The 21775-nt window shown below is 43.1% G+C and overlaps 1 protein-coding gene across 1 annotated transcript in view; it reads left to right on the forward strand.

The window, feature by feature from the left end:
* The first annotated feature begins 6930 nt into the window (after window positions 1-6930).
* Window positions 6931-21775, forward strand: part of NINJ1 (ninjurin 1) — a 68661-nt gene continuing 53816 nt past the window's right edge. Inside the window, exon 1 of the mRNA XM_029600862.1 lies at window positions 6931-7355. Within this exon, the coding sequence (XP_029456722.1) occupies window positions 7284-7355 (72 nt within the window). The 5' untranslated portion in view covers window positions 6931-7283. The remainder of the gene's footprint in view (window positions 7356-21775) is intronic.

The raw sequence follows: 21775 nt of genomic DNA on the forward strand, positions 1-21775 counted from the left end.
AGGGGGTAAACATTCTTATCAGCCATTTAACAGTAAAATAATCAGAGGAGGTAATAAAGTTACATATAACAAGGAGATCGAACTTGGGAAAAGAAGAAAGAGAAGGACAGAGGGATAACCATTGTGATAAAAGGGTATCGCTAAGTAAGTTGTCCAGTAGGCTTGAGATGTGGAGTTCTGAAATTGAATAGATTAAGGGAAAGCTTGGCTGAATAGCCAGGTTTTAAGTCTTTTTCGAAATGTTTGTAGGCAGGGTTCCTGTCTGAGGTCAGGAGGTAAATTGTTCCAAATAGTGGGTCCCGCTATAGAGAATGCTCTTTCTTTGGTTGTGGTGTGGCGTGAAGTTTTGTTAGGCGGTACATGGAGAGATCCTTTATATGATACTCTGATGGGCCTGGATGAGGAGTGAAGTTTGAGGGGGAATTGGAGGTCCAACGGTTGTTGCTTGTGGATCGTTTTGTGGATTATGGTAAGGGATTTGTGTAAGATTCGATAATTTATTGGCAGCCAATGTAGGTTCTTTAAGATGGGGGAGATGTGATCTCTGCGGTTTGTATTGGACAAGACTCTAGCTGCTGCATTCTGGAGCATCTGTAATGGTTTTGTGGATGAGAATGGAAGCCCCAGAAGAAGAGTGTTGCAGTAGTCAATCTTGGCAAAGAGCGTGGCTTGGAGGACAGTCCTGAAGTCATGGAAAAACAGTAGGGGTTTAAGCCTTTTTAGGACTTGCAGTTTGTAGAAGCCTTCCTTTGTTGTGTTGTTAATGTATTTCTTTAAATTTAAGCGATTGTCAAGGATTACTCCGAGGTCTCTAGCATGAGAAATTTGGGCTGTAAGAGGGGGCTGAAGCGAGGAGTCATGATGGTCGGTTTGAAATAATGAGCAGTTCGGTTTTGGACGTATTTAGGACTAAATTCAAATTGTTGAGGAGTTGGTTAATGGATTGAAGGCAATTTTCCGAGTAAAGGAGGGTCTTTGATAGTGATTCTTTTATGGGGATTAAAATCTGCACATCGTCTGCATAGAGATAATGTGTTAATCTTAGGTTAGTAAGCAATTGACAGAGGGGGAGGAGGTAGATGTTAAAAAGGGTGGGGGATAAGGAGGATCCTTGAGGAACACCTACTGAAGATTTAATACTGGATGATTCTTTGTTGTTAATTTTGACTTTGTAGGTTCTGTTGCTTAGGAATGAATTAAACCATCTGTGAACTGAGCCTGAAATACCAATGTCTGAGAGACGGCTTAGCAAAGTGGAATGATTCACAGTATCAAAAGCTGCCGAGATGTCAAGCAGAGCTAACAGAAAATCTTGACCTTTGTCTAGGCCTAAGATGATGTGATCTGTAAGGGAGAGGAGGAGGGTTTCTGTGCTGTAGGATTTGCGAAACCCGTATTGATTAGGATAGAGGATATTGTGATCATCTAGGAAATCCGATAGTTGGGAATTGACCAATTTTTCAGTGATTTTTGCAACAAAAGGAAGGTTGGAGATTGGGCGGAAATTAGAGAGATCTTGTGTGTCTAAGTTGGGTTTCTTCAGAAGAGGTTTGAGTGATGCTGATTTTAGAAAGTCAGGATAAATTCCTTGAGATAAGGTACAGTTTATGATGTCTGCCAAGGGACTGGCTATGGTGTCGGGGATACGAAAGAGGAGTTTAGTAGGTATATTGTCTGAGGGATGGCTTGATGGTTTCAGTTTCTTTAGGAGGGATTCGATCTCCTTGGATGAGATGGGTTCAAAGGTATCAAATTTGGCTCCGATATTGGTCTGTTTTTCAGCCGTAGACTGTAGTGTGGAGGAGTTAGGGGGGAGCCGTGCTAAGGTGTTTATTATTTTTTTTTGAAAGAAAAGAGCAAGTTCTTCTGCTTTGTTTTGTGCCTCATCCTCTGGTATAGCCGGAGCATTGGTTTTCGTGAGTTGCGAAACGTATGTGAATAGAGCCTTTGCGTCGAATTGGAATTCATGGATTCTGCTAGCGAAGAAGATTTTTTTTGATCGTAGTATGAGGTTTCTATATCGGTGGAGCTGGTCTTTGTAGATGGATAAGGTAGTGTGGCTGGGTGCTTTGCGCCATTGGCGTTCCTTAAGTCTAAGGTCTTGTTTAGACTTTTTAAGATCTGGTGAAAACCAAGGTTGTTTAGCTTTCTGATCCGGGTTGATTGTTTTTACAACTGCTGGGCATAGTTTATTGGCTATACCCTCCGTGATGTTCTGCCAAGAGAGTATAGCTGCATTGGGGTTGGTTGTGTCCAAGTTTGAGAATTCTTTAGATAAGTGTTCAATAAGGGTGTCAGAAGGGCATGATTTCCGGAAGTGGATAGTAGAATGGGGTTGTGGTTGTTTAGAGCGTGTATTAATTGTCAGAGAGGAGGATATAAGAGCATGGTCTGACCAAGGGACTGGGGTGCAGTCAGGAGGGGAAGAATATGAGATACCAGAGTTAATGAAGAGGAGGTCCAGTGTGTGTCCAGCTTTGTGTGTAGGTTTGTCTATGATTTGATGAAAACCCATGGCTCTAAGGGTTGTAAGAAAGGCTTCACAGTTGGCTGAGGGAGGAGTAGCATCTACATGGAGGTTGAAGTCTCCCAGTAAAATAGCAGGGGAGTCCGTGTTTATATATTTTGTGATGGCTTCTATGAGCGGAGAGAAGTTCGATTCCAGCAATCCGGGGGGGGGGGGGGGGGGGGGGGGGGGGCATAGACTAAAAGGATTTGGAGCTGGTTAGATTTGATAAAGCCTAGTTCCAATTTGGAGTTGGAACTCTTGATTGGGAAGTTAGAGAGGTTGAGGGTTTTTTTTGCTGCTAGCAGAAGACCACCTCCTCTTTTTTTCTGTCTGGGGATAGAGAAAATGTCATAGCTGTGTGTAGGTAATTGATTTATGATGGCAATGTCAGAGCTTCTGAGCCAGGTTTCAGTAATGGCACATATGTCTGGATTAGAGTCATTGAGATGGTCGTTGAGAATGTGGGTTTTCTTCGTAAGAGATTGTGCATTGAATAATGATAGTGTGAAAAAAGTAAGACCTAGTAGTTGAGAGAGAGGAGAGGCCATGATGGATATGAGGGATTTGACTGGTCGGTTTGAGACTTGAAATGGTGGAATTATTCGAGAGGAATAGTGGTGGTGTAAAATGGGAATAGGATAGGATTGCATCTTGTTTGTTAAGATTTATGATAAAATGATAGAATGGAAGTGATAAGGTACTGGCTTAGGAGGTGGGTAGAAATTAGATAAATGCAGAAGACAGAGTCTTGTACCTATGCTTATGTGGGCCAATTTAAAATTGAAGTGGATTTAAGTAGTGAGCCTAGTATAGGTTCACTGTTGAGAGTGCAGTAGATAAAGGTTTACTCTGGTCTTTCTCAGGGGCTGCACGAAGGGGCGCATAAAGGGGCCAGCCCCTTTGTCTCGCTCCTTCGGCGCGCGACGCACGGCGCGCGGCGCCACTGCGATCTAAATTTAAAACCCTGCAGGGCAATGCTGATTGGTTCAGCTGGCAGGTAGGCGGGGTTTCGCTGATCTCGGCGCGATTTGTTTATTTTTTTTGTTTGCTTAACTTTTTTGAAGCAGGCCTGGGTCGCTCTATTGGAGCTGAGGCCGTCCGGGTGGGGAGTGGAACAGGTGACCTTCCCCCGGCGGGGCTCAGGCCCTCCCCAGCGAGTGCAGCAGAGAAGAAGAAGGAAGAAATCGCCGCTGCGATCTAAATTTAAAACCCTGCAGGGCAATGCTGATTGGTTCAGTTGGCAGGTAGGCGGGGTTTCGCTGATCTCGGCGCGATTTGTTTATTTTTTTTCAGTTTGCTTAACTTTTTTGAAGCAGGCCTGGGTCGCTCTATCGGAGCTGAGGCCGTCCGGGTGGGGAGTGGAACAGGTGACCTTCCCCCGGCGGGGCTCGGCGCCGATAGCGCAGGCCCTCCCCAGCGAGTGCAGCAGAGAAGAAGAAGGAAGAAATCGCCGCTGCGATCTAAATTTAAAACCCTGCAGGGCAATGCTGATTGGTTCAGCTGGCAGGTAGGTGGGGTTTCGCTGATCTCGGCGCGATTTGTTTATTTTTTTTCGGTTTGCTTAACTTTTTTGAAGCAGGCCTGGGTCGCTCTATCGGAGCTGAGGCCGTCCGGGTGGAGAGTGGAACAGGTGACCTTCCCCCGGCGGGGCTCGGCGCCAATAGCGCAGGTCCTCCCCAGCGAGTGCAGCAGAGAAGAAGAAGGAAGAAATCGCCGCTGCGATCTAAATTTAAAACCCTGCAGGGCAATGCTGATTGGTTCAGCTGGCAGGTAGGCGGGGTTTCGCTGATCTCGGCGTGATTTGTTTATTTTTTTTCAGTTTGCTTAACTTTTTTGAAGCAGGCCTGGGTCGCTCTATCGGAGCTGAGGCCGTCCGGGTGGGGAGTGGAACAGGTGACCTTCCCCCGGCGGGGCTCGGCGCCGATAGCGCAGGCCCTCCCCAGCGAGTGCAGCAGAGAAGAAGAAGCCTCTTACACACCCATCAGAGATCTACGATCATCAGAAAAGACCATTCTATCCTTCCCATCTCTGTCATCTGCGAAACTGAATTGCACAAGACTGCAGGCTTTCAGCTGTCCCACATCCAAAATCTGGAATGAGATATTACTACCCCTTCACCTTGAACCTGGTTATCTCACTTTCTGGGTAAAAAGTAAAAGAATGGATGTTCAATCAAGCTTTTTCCCAGCCTGTTCATTAATAAAATAATAAAATCCCTATGCCAGGACATTTATGCAAGATCAACCATACATGACACTATAATGTATGTTACTACTATTTTATCTGTTAGCTCAGTTTAAACTGATTTTAATCTGCCTTTTTCCAAGAATGATCTCATAGTAGAATATCAAAAGTTTGAAAATAAATAAATAAATGACAATCTTAGCAGCACGTAATGTGTAATGCAGTGTTTCCCAATGCTCTCCTGGAGTTAAACCTAACCAGTTGGGTTTTCAGAACTGCCACAATGAATATGCATGAGATAGATTTGCATAAAGGTTCATATGGGAGACCTCATTACAGAATCTATCCTCTGGTATTTTTAATACACCATGTGCTCTCATTTTCAAGTAACAGACCATTATATAAGAAAGAGGAAAAATATGGATGAAAATTCACAATAATGGCATGTTGGGAAAAAAGTCACAAAAATACAGTCATAGGATGTAAATACAAGTCAGTAAATTTAAAGTGGGAGTCAGTATAGGTCATAGCCTGCTTTAATTACAATAATCAACTGCCAAGGTGCACTACTGGAATCCCACTTAAGCCAGTGCTGGGGCAAAGCACAAAACACTGTGACCTACTAATGGAGCTCTGTATAAGTGCTTCTTTGATGACCAATGAATTAATTCTGCAGTTGGGGTTCACACTAGAAGCCCCATTTTTTTGAAGAGTGAGCTGTGAATTGTTGTTTTCAACTAAGTATTTTTTATACAAGTGTTACCCATCCCTTTCCTGAAAGCACACCTAACAAACTGGGTTTTCAGGGTATTAATAATGAACATGCATGCATATACATTGGAGACCCAGGGTATGGAATATATTTTTGATTTAAGGATATACACACCAGGCTGCATTTAAATTGTTTCAAGACTACTTGTGGTCTTTGTTGGATTTTTCTGGAAGGCACTATTTCTTCTTCTTTGAAGTCTTAGGTTTTTAAGTAGATTGTCTATCTTTTTCGGGCCGATACAGTAAAGTCTGCGGGAGAGCGGGCGAACGCCAGCTCTCCCAGCATGCGCACCAGCCACTCGCCGGTGCGCGCGATTCAGTATTTAAATTAGGTCCAGCGGTAGATCCGGGTAAAAGGAGGCGCTAGGGACACTAGCGTGTCCCTAGCGCCTCCTTTTTGACAGGAGCGGCGGCTGTCAGCGGGTTTGACAGCTGACGCTCAATCTTGCCGGCGTCGGTTCTGAGCCCGCTGACAGCCACGGGCTTGGAAACTGGACGCCGGCAAAATTGAATGTCCGGTTTTCGGCCTGACAGCCGTGGGCCGAATTCAATTTTTTTTTTTTTTACTCTTCAGGACCTCCGACTTAATATCGCTATGATATTAAGTCGGAGGGTGCACAGAAAAGCAGTTTTTACTGCTTTTCTGTGCACTTTCCCGGTGCCGGAAGAAATTAGCGCTGACCTTTCGGTCGGCGCTAGTTTCTGAAAGTAAAATGTGCGGCTTGGCTGCACATTTTACTTTCTGTATCCCGCGCGCATACCTAATAGGGCCATCAACATGCATTTGCATGTTGAGGGCGCTATTAGGTGCTGCGGGGTTGGACGCGCGTTTTCCTCCCCTTACTGAATAAGGGGTAAGGGAAAACGTGCATCCAATAGCAGGCTAACAGTGCGATACAGTACAGTGCGCTCCATCGGAGTGCACTGTACTGTATCGGCCTGTTTGACAGGTGCTCAATGGGATCCTTCAAAACTGATTTGGCCACCAGTTTTCATTGGCAGATGGCCAAATGACCTCCGAGTTTATGAGAGTTTTCTGCCATTTTGTTTCTGACCATTTATTGCAAGGATAGTCCCAGTGATAATGGGTTCAAGATCCATATTACTGTGCAGAACATAGAGAAATGAAAATTATCTACAGAACACATTACCAAAAGAACCATCTCTGTTACAAACTGAAATTTAAAACCATTTAATGCGTTTTTGCTTTTAATTTTACTGGAAAGTAGTGATTCAACTGTAAATTCCAACAGGCATCTACTGTCAGATCTCGCAGTCGATGGTAACCTGCAGTCCTCGTATGCCCTAAAACCAAGCGGATCTCATGGGGAAAAAACAATGTGACTGTGTAATAGGCTACAAAGAGCAGGCACAAACCTTACATCACAATGCACTGGTAAATTATTAACATCATATTCTGGAAAAGCAGTGGTTCGGCAGAAAATAATTTTCTCTCCCCAGTTGTGTGTCTCGGGGAAAACCGAGTTTCGGCAACTCCTGGCCAAGCCCCGCTCCGGAGGCGGCTCGGGCTATAATCCCCGCCCAAGCACTGACAGCAAGTGGCAACGCAATTCAGAGGAAAAGCGGCTCAGGGCAGGAAATAACCGAGGAGGATGCGCCGGTCGGGAAACAGTGCTGCCTTTCTAGCGAGAGAGAAGTGAAAACAAAAGCGCTGGGCGGCTCTTCCCGATTTGCGTCCACTCCCCACACGAGCTGAGCCGCCGACAGGGAGCCCGCACCGGCGTCGGGGGGGAGACTTTCCCCGCCAAGCAGTATCCCCCCTCCCTCCCTCCCTCCCCTCTATCTTCCCGGAACCGCTATGAGCTCTGGAACCGAGGTCATGGAGCTGAACGGCAGACTGGGCGACGAGGCAGAGCTGCCGAATGAGGAGGTAAGCAAGGGGCCAGGAAGGGGTGGGCGCGCTTCCCTCCTCCGCTCACGCGCGCGTCTCTAACCGGCTTATATTTAAACGCTGCGTCGCTTCTCCTCCCTGCGCGTGGCCCCGGTCTTTACGTTTTAAGGAACCGGAGAAATGAAATGCTGCGTCAAAAAAGAAGCCCAGGCGTCTGGCACCGACGTCGGCCAAGCCAGTCCCCGCAGGGTGAATCTTCCTCCGACGTTTAGGCTTGGAATGAAGTTCATTTGCCCCTTTCGGTTACGGTGCAAACCCGCCCCGTCTGGCTGAGCTCTCCGACGTGCCACTTCTCCGACTCGAGTCGTACTCCGTCCTGCTCTCCGGGCTGACGGAGAAACACAAGTTGGCCATTTTGCACCTGAATGTCTGGTTGCTATAGCAATGGTTTCCACCTCGGTAGCCTGCACTGGCAGGGGATTCCCGGCACTTGGCCTTGTCAGAAGCTTCTGAACTGGAATATCCCAGTAAGGGGGATTTCTAAACTCTGGGCACTAGGTACTGCATCCGTCTCCCACGGGGATTATGGGCTTTCCCTCTCCTCTTCTAATCCGTGCCTAGATCGTGCAGCAAACCACCAATTCGTTGGAATCTTATGGTGGCCGCCAGGTGAACACTCCTGCCATGGTCCCTGGACCTCGTCCGAGACCACCAACTCATTTTACAAAGGCCCCCTTCTTAAACCCATTCCTCACCCATCTGAACCAGTACCTAAAGGTGAAAGGATCTGTAAGGCTGTGACAATTCCCTAGAGTCATTCAGTCTGCATACGTTTATGGTGACATTAATAATGTTTTGCTTTGGATGCTTAAATGTTATCTACCAGTTTAGCAAAAAAAAAAAAAAAAGCTTGTCTTGGCAGAAGCCTTGATATGTTAGGGCTTTTTTTTTTTCAGCCATTTTTTATTATGTAGTTCATAACTTGCTTTTCATTATATTGTAACTATTATTTTATTATGTTCTTACACCACTGTAATTTTATGTATTTTGATTTTACTGTATTTTATTTTGTTGTAATTTTACTGTTGTAAACCGTTATGATGACTCACCGAATGATGGTATATAAAATCAGTAAATAAATAAAAAGAAAAAAAAGAAACACATTTTGTTTGGGGCTTAAGGAATTAAGACTTTTTTTTTTTTAATGTTTTGAAATACCTATGTAGACCGAATTTGTGATGGACAGTATTGCCAGTGCCTATTTTGTGTTTGTTATATATTTATACACACATTTTTTTTTTATAGAAAGGCTTATATTTTACGCCCTTCACTCATAGAGTATTCAGTGTGGATTACAATAATCAATATTAAATAACCATAATAAAATAACTCAGTCAAGAACTAATTTCCAGTAAAATTAAATTGCTCAAGATGGCTTTTAGATATCTGGCACATTACATTTTGTAATTGTAATTCCTGAACATACCCAGATCAGTCCAGACAAGCGGGTTTTATTCATCCCTACCAGCAGATGGAGGTAGAGAACAAAACTTTGGGCTTGATATATGAGAATGCCACCTGCAGTCCCTTAGTATTTCTCTACCTCCAGCAGATGGTAGGGGTCCTAACCCTGCAGTCCTGACTGACTGGATATATTAAGGAAAATTGCTCCCCGATGTGACAGGCTCCTGCAGAAGGGTCGTCCCTCGGGTTGAGCCGGGCGAATGGGGGGTTGGATGCCCCTGGCCAGCTTCAGCCCATTACTCTGGGACCACTGAAAGCCAGTGGTCTGGTTCCCTTGGTAGGCCCGAAGCCCCTCCGCCGGTCCAGGAGCAGGGAGTACCCTTACTTTTGTTTTGTGCTTTCCTGTGTATCTGGGCCTTTAAGTTTTAAAGTTTTGTTGTAAAAAAAAAAATAAGTCACCAGCAGCTGTCTGCTTTTCCAACAGCAGACGCAAGTGAGCAGTCTGAGCAGCCTAGCAGGCAGACACCTCGGCGGGATCGTCGAGTGCAGGCTGGGCAGTAAGTGGGCGGATCGGGGGATTATTAGGAGAAGAGTGGTCCCAGTTGGGACAGTTTCACTCCGGTGGGGGCTGGCTGCACTCCTGATTGAGTTGCTTGGTTTTCAGTCATGGCAGCAGCCTGTTCAGTGCGCCAGCGGGAAATTCTTGGGGCAGTGCGCCCTCTTCAGGGTTTGACAGCTGCCGCGTGCTGTGCCCCTCCCCCTCATGATCCGGGCTACGTAGAAGTGCGGCAAACGTAGGATTTGCCTGTTGGTTTTTTTTCTTTTTGCCTTTATTTATTTTTTGCTGCATCCTATGACGGACAAGCAGCTGAGGGAGCCCTGTAGGGCCTGTGGCAGCCCGTCGGTCTGCCTGAATGACCTCCTCCTCTGCTCAGAGTGTGCAGGGGGAGGGGGGTCTGACAGGCAATCAAAGCCGCGGAGGAATCCACGGACTGCAGCAGTGGCGCTTGGGTCACAGGAGGGAGTGGCTATGGCTGCAGAAGGGGAGCTGGATAGGGAAGGAAGAGAAGGTAAGGGAAAAAGTTTGCAAAATGCATAATTATGTAGCATGTTAGAATTTGTAAAACTATTAGCTTCTGATCAGTGGCAATGGCTACTACAGTACTAAGGAAGAAAAGGGAAATCTTTTATAGCCCATGGGTCACATCCAACTTGTGAGAAGCTTCCCTCCAGCCTGCAATAGCACTATGGTTCCTGACATGTGATAGCGAAAGCATGTCACTTTCACCTGAAAGTGATGTTGCTATCATAGGCCAGACAGAAGCCTTGAATCACAGACTCTTGCCCCAACCCACCCCATGCTCATCTGCTAGAATTATGGGCCTTGGCTGGCAGAGCCAAATAGTTTGCCCATTTACCTTAAGCTTTCTGCATTTTCATTGTTTGCCCCCTTCAATTTCTTCTTGTGACTTATCTTCTCCTGTCCTCTCTAACATAACTTCCCAACTATGCCTAATTTAGGTCTGTTATGGACTGTCATTATATGCAGTGAGTATTTTGATACTAGTTTTCCCTTAATATGTTAGAATTACCTGATATTGAACAAAAATGTGATGAGCACTGTAGTGAAACCACAGTCTCTACCAGTACTTTACTCTTTTCCAAGACCTCTCTGTCCAGCACTTTTCCCAGACCTCTCTCTGCCCAGCATACCCTCCGCTACCATTCCCTTCTCTCTGCCCACAATTCCCCTGCTCCTTCTTGACTAGCATTATTCTCTAACCCACTCTCCCCCTTTCCTGCCTAGTATTCCCCTGGTCCCCTTAGGCCTGTTGATTGGCTGGCCATAGGGACAGCTTTTCTTTGGATTTGTGTTTGTACAGCCCTGTATTGTATAGTGCTAAAGAAATAAGTAGCAGTAGCAATGATGTGACAGAGCACAGAGGACAAGTCTCCCAGGGCTACTGCCCAGGAGGGATGAGTTAGGTCGGCTGTCATAGTTGGTGATTCAATTATTAGAAATGTAGATAGCTGGGTGGCTGGTGGACATGAGAACTGCTTGGTAACTTGTCTGCCTGGTGCGAAGATGGCGGACCTCACACGTAACCTAGATAGGATTTTAGATAGTGCTGGGGAGAAGCTGGCTGTCATGGTACATGTGAGCATCAACAGCATAGAAAAATGTGGGAGGAAGGTTCTGGAAGCCAAATTTAGGATTTTAGGTAGAAAGCTGAAATCCAGAACCTCCAGGGTGGCATTCTCTGAAATGCTCCCTCTTCCACATGCAGGTCCCCAGAGGCAGGCAGAGCTCTGGAGTCTCAATGCATGGATGAGTCGATGGTGCAGGGAAGCGGGATTCAGTTTTGTAAGGAACTGGACAACCTTTTGGGGAAGGGGAACTTTTCCGAAAGGATGGGCTCCACCTTAACCAGAGTGGAACCAGGCTGTCGGCACTAACTTTTTAAAAGCTGTTCTATCTTCTTTTTAACTAGAACAAGGGGGAAAGTCAACAGTCCTTCAGCAATGCATGGTTCAGAGGAAGGTATTTTCAAAGGATACTAATGAAACAGGAGAGTTAGGGTATCCCAACAGAGAAGTTTCAATAAGAGCAAAAGTAGTCCATGTGCCTATAAGTAATGAATCACCTGAGCTAAAGAATTCCAAATTATCCATATCAACTGAAAAGCAGGTTGTTAATACAAACAAAAAGCACACTTTGAAATGTCTGTATGCCAATGCCAGAAGTCTAAGAAGTAAGATGGGAGAGTTAGAGTATATAACAGTGAATGATAAAATAGACACAATTGGTATCTCAAAGACCTGGTGGAAGGAGGGTAACCAATGGGACAGTGCTATATCAGGGTACAAATTATATTCCAGTGATAGGGAGGATCAACGTGGTGGGGGTGTGGCACTTTATGTCCGGGAGGGCATAGAGTCTAACAGGATAAAGATCTTATAAGAGACTAAATGCTCAGTAGAATCTATATGGGGAAATCCCATTTCTGTTGGGTAAGAGTATAGTGATAGGCGATTACTCCATCCACCTGGCCAAAATGATCAGAAGGATGATGAAATGCTAAGAGAAATCAGGGAAGCTAACCAATTTGGCAGTGTAGCAATAATGGGAGATTTCAATTACCACAGCAAAAAACAACCCCAATCTTAGGTAAACAACCAAAAAACTAGAAGGATGGGATCAAATATCCAAAGAAATTTTATATATATATAAACTCCGGTAAACAAAAACTTGTAAGAAGGTGTGCCCAGCAGTGCTAAGACCACCCGAAACTATTAGTTATCCACCTTTTTTTTTACCAAATTTGAACAAATTTAAGTCTTTTTTTTTTTTTTTTTATAAGTAGTTAACAAACAAAACAAAACAGTCCCAAGTGTTAACAAATCACAAACCCAACAGTATGGCTGGTGTTTCACTAAAAAGCTTCCTCAGTGGCACATAGAGTTTATAGATCCATTTCGATTGGCAGCATTGTCTTTGGATATTTGATCCCATCCTTCTAGATTTTAATTACTCCAATATTGACTGAGTAAATGTAACAAGACATGCTAGAGACATCAAGTTCCTGGATGGAATAAACAACATGCTTCATGGGGCAATTGGTCAGGAAACAATGAGAGAAGAGGCTATTTTAGATCTAATTCTTAGTGGAAAGCAGAATTTGATGAGAGAGGTAACAGTGGAGGGACCATTTGGCAATAGTGATCATAACATAATCAAATTTGAACTAATGACTGGAAGGGGGACAATATGTAAATCTACAAAATTTTCAAAAGGGAAACTGATAAAATGAGGAAAATAGGAAAAAAACTGAAAGGTGCAGTTGCAAAGGTTAAAAGCATACAACGAGCTTGGACATTGTTTAAAAATACAATCTTAGAAGTGCAGTCTAGATGTATTCACATGTATTAAGAAAGGTGGAAGGAAGGCAAAACAATTAATGGCATGGTTAAAAAGTGAGATAAAAGAGGCTATTTTAGCCAAAAATACATCCTTCAAAAATTGGAAGAAGAATCCATCTGAAGAAAATAGGAAAAAGTATAAGTATTGTTGTTAAGTGTAAAACATTGATAAGATGGGCTAAGAGCGATATTGTAATGAAATTGGCTATAGAGGTAAAAATTCATAATAACTTTTAAAAAATATATCTGAAGCAGGAAACCTGTGAGGGAGTCGGTTAGACTGTTAGATGACTGACGGGTTAAAGGGGCTCTTGGAAAAAAGGCCATTGCAGAAAGACTAAATGAATTCTTTGCTTCTGTGTTTACTAATGAGGAATTTGGAGAGATACCAGTTTCAGAGATGGTTTTCAAGAGTAATGAGTCAGATGAACAGAACCAAATCACTATGAACCTAGAAGATGTAATAGACCAGATTGGCAAACTAAAGAGTAGCAAATCACCCGTTCTGGATGGTATACAGTATTCTAAAGATTAAAATCACAGGTCATATAGAAAGACATGGTTTAATGGAACACAGTCAGCATGGATTTACCCAAGGGAAGTCTTGTCTCACAAATCTGATTTATGTTTTTGAAGGAAGTTAATAAACAAACATGTGGAAAAAGGTAAACCAGTAAATGTAGTGTATTTAGAGTTTCAGAACATATTTGACAAAGTCCTTCATGAGAGGCTTTTAAGAAAACTAAAAAGTCATGGGATAGGAGGCGATGTCCTTTTATTAGCTTGCAAACTGGTTAAAAGACAGGAAACAGAGTAGGATTAAATGGGCAATTTTCTCAGTGGAAAAGGGTAAACAGTGGAGTGCCTCAGGGATCTGTACTTGGATCGGTGCTTTTCAATACATTTATAAATGATCTGGAAAGGAATACAGTGAGTGAGGTAATCAGATTTGCAGATGATACAAAATTATTCAGAGTAGTTAAATCACAAATGGATTGTGATAAATTGCAGGAGGACCTTGTGAGACTAGAAGATTTAGCATCCAGTTGTCAGATGAAATTTAATGTGGACAAGTGCAAGGTGATAAATATAGGGAAAAATGACCCATGCTGTAGTTACACGATGTTAGGTTCCATATTAGGAGCTACCACCCAGGAAAAAGATCTAAGTGTCATGAATTAGCAAGTAGCACATTTAAAACAAATTGGAAAAAATTCTTTTTCACTCAACACACAATTAAGCTCTGGAATTTGTTGCCAGAGGATATGGAAGTGCAGTTAGTGTAGCTTGGATTAAAAAAGGTTTGGATAAGTTCTTGGAGGAGAAGTCCATTTGCTGCTATTAATCAAGCTGATTTAGGGAATAGCCACTGCTATTACTGGCATTAGTAGCATGGGATCTACTTAATGTTTGGATACTTGCCAGGTACTTGTAGCCTGGATTGGCCACTGTTGGAAACAGGATGCTGGGCTTGATGGACCTTGGTCTGACCGGGTATTGGCAACTTCTTATGTTCTAATAGCATGTGTGTGAGTGAATGAGAGAGAGAGCATGTATGCGTATGATAGAAAGCATGGGTGTGTGTGTGTATGTGAAAGAGTAAGCATGCATGAGAGACATGTATGAGCAATCATATATTTGAGAGAATAAACATGTATGGTTTGTTAAAGAGAGAGGAAAAAGTCTGTGCATTATCCCCACCTCCCCACAATTCCATAACAATTGCAGTTAACTGGAAATTAAAAATCTTCATTTTAAGTGTTGTGTGTTATTTAATATGCTTGCTGTTTGACACATTTATTGTGTTTGGGAAATTTCTCAAAATAAGAACATGCCATCTGGATCAGACCAAGAGTCCATCAAGCCCAGGATCCTGTTCCAACAGTGGCCAATCCATGTTTGTTAAATTATTGGATTTATTTTACTCATCAGCTGTTTGATATATTTATTATTTTTATTAGGGTTCATTTGATATGAATGATATTTTATATTTCTTAATTTTATTGTTTCTTGTTTTATGAGGTTTTTCCATTGTTTCAGTGCATACAGAGTCTGGCTTGTTGTGGTTTCCAATTGAGTTTTGTCTAATTGTTTCTGTTTATACTTTATGGTCATTTATTATGTGTTTGTTAAGGGTCTGTTTGTGTTGTGCATTTATAACCAAGATGAGATATTCTGCTAGTGTATAATTTCTGTGTAGGGAACTATTGCAGCCTGGCTTGCTCTTTTTTCCTAATAGGAGGTGGATTGGTGTTTTAGGACCTGGTGTAATATTTGCAGTGTTGCCTTTTCATAGGTAATGTTATTACTGCTTGAGTGCTGGCAATTAGTTCTGTTTTTGTATAGGAAGTTTACTGTATCATACCTATTTGTTCATAGCTTCTGAGGGCCAAGCATACACCTAGCATATGTTAAAATAGGCCTAATAGTCATACAAAAAGTGCATCGGTCAACAATTTTTTGTTGCATGGGCTGGCTGCGGCAGGCCCATGGCCCGGCCTTCTCACCTTCCGTTGCTGAATCCAGCTTCTGGTTCCACGTCCCTTTCGGCAGGGGCCGCTGGCTCCATCCTCTGGCCACCCCCGGTGCTCCAGCTACTGCGACAAGCTCCTGTGTTCCGCGACGGGCCTTTCCGCGTTGCCTGCGGAGAGATGCCGTCATTCAGCGCTGCACCCATCACTCTTGGTTTTAGAGGGCCAGCGGCTGGAACTTGGTCACGGCCCCGGATGATGAAGTCACTGAAGCTCCGGTATATAAGGCTGGGCTCAGCTCCTGTTAGTCACCTTTGCAACAGGTCTCCACGCTGGTCATGTACTTCGTTGCCTCCTGGTGATTTCATTGTGTTCCTGGTTCCTGTTCCCTTCGAGTTCCTGTTCCTGGTTTTCTCCGTTCCGGAGTTCCTGCTATCTACCTTTCCTATGGACTGATCTTCTTTTGGGCCCGACCACACCAATGATCTTCTCCTGGACCCGACCTCTGCTTCGTCTGACCACGCCATTGATCTTCGCCTGGACCTGACCTCTGCTTCGTCTGAACATGCTACTGATCATCTCCTAGTTCAGACCTCAGCCTTGCCTTGCCACCGCTCCTTGATTGCCGCCGGCCCTGACTCCAGCTTGCTCTACGACGCCTCTGCTTTCTACGTCCTGGACTTGGCCTATTCAGTCTTCGGCCTGTTCTTGCTCGGGCTGTTCTTTCTGAATCTGATTCTATTGGTGCCCGGGTCTCCGGGATTCTGCCTCGTCCAATACAGACTTTCCAGTTCTGCTGTTGCTGCCTCTGGGCTGACCTCTCTATCCTTCCACCGATGACATCATATGGAGGCCCACCTAAGTCCAGCCGGCCCCGGTACCCAAAGGCTCAACCCGCGGGGAATGAGGGCTGGTATTGGCGAAGCTCCAGCTGGCCTCCGTTCGTCAGCCCACTCCACCTGCCAAAGATGGGGATCCGTAGGATCCTTCCTACAGGTAGCATCAACCCCACCCTTGTCCAAGGGTCCACCTCCTGTGCAACATTTTTAATTTTTATTTTTATTTTCTACTTTTTATTATTTTGTTTCTAATTATTTAATATTGGATTTTTTTTATGTTTTATCTTATCTTTATGTATTACTCCAATTTTGTTTTTGCCATACCTGCATAACATTAGTAATATTTTTTTCTCATTTTTGAAAATAAAAAGGAAAACCTCAGAGTATAAGCCCTAAAATCTCTCTTATCCTTGATCTGCTCATTCTACTGCCATCATTGGTTTAAAAAAAAAAAAAAAAAAGCAAAAAAGCTTTTAACTTTTTATTATGATTAGATGTCTCAACTTTTTTTTTTTTAAACTTAGTCCATGAACCCCACAAACATGTTGTTTTCTTTTTCTCTTGATGAATTCTTTTTCTGATATTATGTCTACTACACACACATACAGGTGTTAATGCTCAAATCCCAAATCTTCAATCTGTGCAAAAAATCTTTTGATGCTCAAATTACTAAAATCCACTTGTCTGTGCAGTGCCCTGATAAATGCATGCATCCTGGGAGGTCAGCTCTCATTGGCATGTATTAGATCTAAATTTACCACAGTTATCCACGTAACATACTATTAGGATTGAATATTGTGTTAATTGCTTTTTGAGAGTGTTAAAATAGGCCTAATACCATAGGAGAAGGTATAGTGCTGTAAAGGTTCATGGATCCAATTTTAAAGGATTCAATAAATCAAACGCCATACTCTTTCGTCGAATCTGTTAAAATTTGAGCGTTTCGGATGAAACCCTTTTTCAAAACTACGTTGCCTAATTTCAAGTTTTCAGTTGCTCCGGACCCCCTCCGTAGGGCTCAACATTGAATTCTGACGCCTCACATGTTGACACATCTCAAGTCACACATTCCACAGTTTTACCATTGGGCTTTGTCCCTCCCGATGCGGGGAACCTAAAGACCTCTCTGCAAAAATATTACTTAATAAATGAAGAATGTGGTGATCTCAGGTTTGATTTATTGGATCCATGAACCTTTACAGCGCTATACCTTCTCCTATGGTGTTTACCTAACTGTATACCCGCTCATCTCCTCCACTCTTTATTAGCTCGCAAAATAGGCCTAATGCCATATGGGTTCCAAGTGTCTTCTGCATAGGGTTTTTTGATTGGCACCACAGCAGTGCATGTAAATATTTATATATACTGTATGTTGTTGTAAAGGATATTTTTACCTTAGAAGACTGCACTTTAATGGCCTTTTTTTATGTAAAATCTGTTATAAATGCATAATTTTTAATTATGTGTGGATAGGGCTGTGGAGTGGAGTGGAGGACTCAAGGCTGTAAGGTTCGCCTAGTATGCCTAATATCCTTGCACATGGTGTTATGGGGACCCATTCACTGCTAGCTACGCCACTGACCACCACCACTGCCCCTTCCTGACTGGGGCTTTCTCTCCCTACCACCACAGCTGCTTCTTCTTTCACATCCATGACTTGTGTCGTATGGCCAGGCCCCCCTATTACTGCAGCCTCTTCTTCCAGCGCTAGTGTCACTTGGGTCCTGAGACATATTCAGGTAGTAGCTCCTAGGGAAAGTGTAGTACTTGGTAAACTAAAAAGTAAGTTTAAAAAAAACAAACAGCAAGAACTGGAAGATCCTCAGTATGGATGCGGAATGCAAGTTCAGGAGAAGTGGGAGCAAATTTATGCCAGGCTGGAGGACCCTCTTCTCTCACACACTACTCTCCCCAGTTCTTGCATGTCCAGTCCTGGTCTGTGGAAAAGTTGGCAATCCTACGATTATCTCTTGCACCAAATCAGGCATGCCACTAAGGATTAGGTGTAAAATAGCAACCCCTCTTGACAATTCTTTTACCAGCTGCTCCATTAAGCAATCATTTATTTCATCTCGAAATTTTACCTCCTTAGCATGTCCTGATGTGACATTTACCCAGTCAGTTCTGGGGTAATTGAAATCATTCATTGTTATTGTATTGCTAAGTTTGCTAGTTTTCCTAATTTCTGTTAACATTTGATCATCTGTCTATTCATTCTGGCCAGGTGGATGGTAGTACACCCCCCACTGCCATTCTGTTTCCGTTCTCACATGGAATTTCTATCCGTAAAGATTCTGCAGTGTATTTTGTTTCCTACAGAACTTTTATACTGTTTATTCTAAGCCCTTTAACACATAGTGCCACCCCTCCTCCAATTTGATCCATCATCCGTCATTGCAATATAATTTGTACCCTGGTATGATTGTGTCCCATTGGCTGTCCTCCTTTCACTAGTTCTCCGAGATGCCAATTATATCTTTCTCTTCCTTCAGTGTGCTACATTCTAACTCTCCCATCTTATTGTTTAGACTTCTAGCACTTGTATACAGACATTTCAAAGTGTTTGTTTTTGTTTGTATTAACAACTTGCTTATCAGTTGACAAGGTAATTTGGAATTGTTCTGCTCTGTCTGTTCTTTACTTAAAGGCACCTGAGCTACTTTAGCATTTATTGCAACCTCTCTATCAGGATGCCATAACATCCCTGTTTTGTTAATATCCTTCAAAAATACATCATTCCAAACCATATGCTCCCCAGCCACTGTCAGCCTTCCTCCATCATCTAGTTTAAAAGCTGCTCTCTCATATTTTTAAAGGTTAGTGCCAACAGCCTGGTTCCATGCTGATTAAGGTGGAGCCCATCCCATCGGAATAGAGTCCTCCTTCCAGAGAATGTTGTCCAGTTCTTAACAAATCTGAAACCCTCTTCCTTGCACCATCATCTCATCCATGCATTGAGACTCTGGAGATCAGCCTGCTTTGGGGGTCCTGCATGTGGACGGGGAGCATTTCTGAGAATGCAACCCTGGAAGTTCTAGACTTCAGTTTCCTACTTAAGAGCCTAAATTTAGTCTCCAGAATCTCCCTCCTGCACCTTTCTATGTCATTGGTACCCATATGTATCATGACATGGTCAACCATACTTAAATCAGCAGCTGAAAGAAAAGGGCATAATTGTTTAAGTAAACTGAAGTAACCAAAGCAGTTTGAGGTGGGTAATTATGAATCTGGGAAGAAATAGGTGATCTGGCAGGAAAAGAGGAAAATATCCACTGAGGGTTTTACTGTAGATCAAAAAATCCCTGATTTCTCCACCCCGAATGACTTTTGTTTTAATTGGATTAAACTTCAGAAAATTGCTCGCAGTTCAAGTGCATGCCTCAGCAAGACAATCAGAAAAAGCTGACAATGCAGTCTGACAGTCCCTGCCCAAGGGAATATAAAGCTGAAAATTGGCAGTGTAGGAAAGCATTTGATGTTATGTCTCTGAATTAACTTTACCCGGAGGGGCAACATATAACTTAAACAAAATAGGGGAAATGCCAAAACCATGAGGTACCCCATAATTAACAGCATGTGGCTCAGAAGAACATTATGGGGTCAATTTTCAAAAGGTTTAGGCTCCTAATCTTTGGAGTTAGACTCATAAATTGTCCTTTTAGAAAATTTACCAGGGCTGAGTGCCTTCGTTTAGGCTCCTAGTTTCACTAGGTTCCTAAATTTAGGCACTTATAAAATGGGTGGCTACAGGTTGTAGATAGGGTGAGGAAAAATAATAAGGAGCTTAAATTAAGTGACTAGTTCTGTCAATCAATGTTAAGAACCTAAATCTAGGACAATGAATAGCAGACCTCAATTTAGGAATCTAAATTTCTGTGAATTTTCAGCTTAAATCTTAGTTCAATTGAAAATAGGTGCCTAATTTAGGGACCTAAGGCCTGGATTTATCAAAATGCGGTAAGTACCGCATGCGATAGCAAAAGGGTGTGTTTTATGCTAATATAGCATTTATCGCAATTTGCACTAATTATCTGTGCGAAGAGCTAAGTTAGCGCAAATTGCGATACCATTTTCAGAATCTGCGATAAGTGCCAGACCTGTTGTATTTCCTGCATTCAACCACTGGGGGACCATTTTTAATGGTCCCAGGCACACAAGGGGAGAGAGAGAGAGAGCGAGAGAGAGAGAACGCAATCCAAAGAGGTGTTGTTAAAATCGGAGTTATGGCTGTGCGATAGCTCTTCGCAGACAGGCTAACTCAGCCCACTCTCCGCCCCTAACTCCTCCTATTTTTAGAATTTGCATCGCACCATACGATATGGTGCGATCGCATGCGGTAAACACGTTTTCGCATGCGGTAAGGGCCTATCGCATGCGTTAACGGGGCTTTTCGCATGCGATAAGCCCTTAACGCATGCGAAAACGCCTTTTTGCATTTTGAAAAATGACCCCCTAAGTTAGGAGCTTAGCTTTTTTGAATATTGTCCCCTGTGTATGTAATTGTGTTGGGTTTGTATGTTTTATATTTTATTTTTTATTGTAAACTACTATGATCTCTTGGGAATGGTGGTATATCAAATATTATTAAAGGTTAACAGTCACCCAAGCTTGCACTCAGCCAGCCAGGAATAAAATGAACCAATCCAAAACTACCCCTTGAATGCCAACCTCGCTAAGGCCCTGCAAGAGAAAAGCATGATTCACAATATCAAATGCTGAGGGTTAACATACCAAAAAGGCAACATTACTCTGGTCCAGCTCAAGAAGAAGATCATACATTCTTGCCATAAGGGCAGTCTCTGTTATGTGACCTGCATGAAATCCTAGTTGAAACAGATCAATGACATTATTTGCCACTTCTAAGAAATCTGATAATTGAATGGAAGCCACTGTCTCAATACAGTTACTGAGAAAGGGTAAATTAGAAATGGGTCAATAATTCATTAAGTTTTTTGGATCGAAGCCCTTTTATTTTATTTTTTTTAAACCGGGCGGACTGCTAATGTTTTTAACACTTTAAGCAGATGACCCTCTTGTAACAAGGCATTCACAATGGACACCAGACTATCTTTAAGCCTAGGGCAAGCTACCTTTATTAGAGGTGGTCACATTGAGATTCCCCGTGATCTTAATAAATTTAGCACTGCCAATTAATCTTAATTCAGAAAAGTCAGGAAAAGCAAGCTCACTATCAGAAACACTGTTGCCAATTTGCAAATATATTGGTGAACCTGAAAGACTAAAGTTTCCAGCAGAATCCCAAAGCTTATAAAACTCCTGACGAAGTGAGATTTAATTGAAAGAAAAAAAAATAAGGAAAGAAAACTGTCAACATTTCTTCGAGGGATCTAAATCCATAATAGACGAGTGATGATTCAGAAGACCATAAATAAGCCCGAAAGCTTTTTCAACTTATTAAATGTAGAAGTCAAGAGATGAGAAAAGAGAGCCTTCTTTTTATCTTTAATAGCTTTCTTATATTATTGAACTGCAGTCAGCAGCAGTGTCCCGCAACACGGGCCAGGCTGGAGGTAAGAGTGACAGTCCATGGGGCAGCTCGTGGACCTCTGATCGCAACAGCAGGGGGGTGGGTGCCAGCTATCCAGAGAGAGGAGGAAGAAGAAAGTTTGCACACTCATCTCAGTCTGACCATTCTACCTCTTGCCCCGCAAAGTACATGTATGGTGTTTGGTGTCATTCTCACCCCCATACTTTGATTGTGGGAAATATTTCATGGGAAGATCTGTCTTATTTTCTCCCTTTT

The sequence above is a fragment of the Rhinatrema bivittatum genome, chromosome 4, assembly GCF_901001135.1.
Source record: "Rhinatrema bivittatum chromosome 4, aRhiBiv1.1, whole genome shotgun sequence".
NCBI lineage: Eukaryota > Metazoa > Chordata > Amphibia > Gymnophiona > Rhinatrematidae > Rhinatrema > Rhinatrema bivittatum.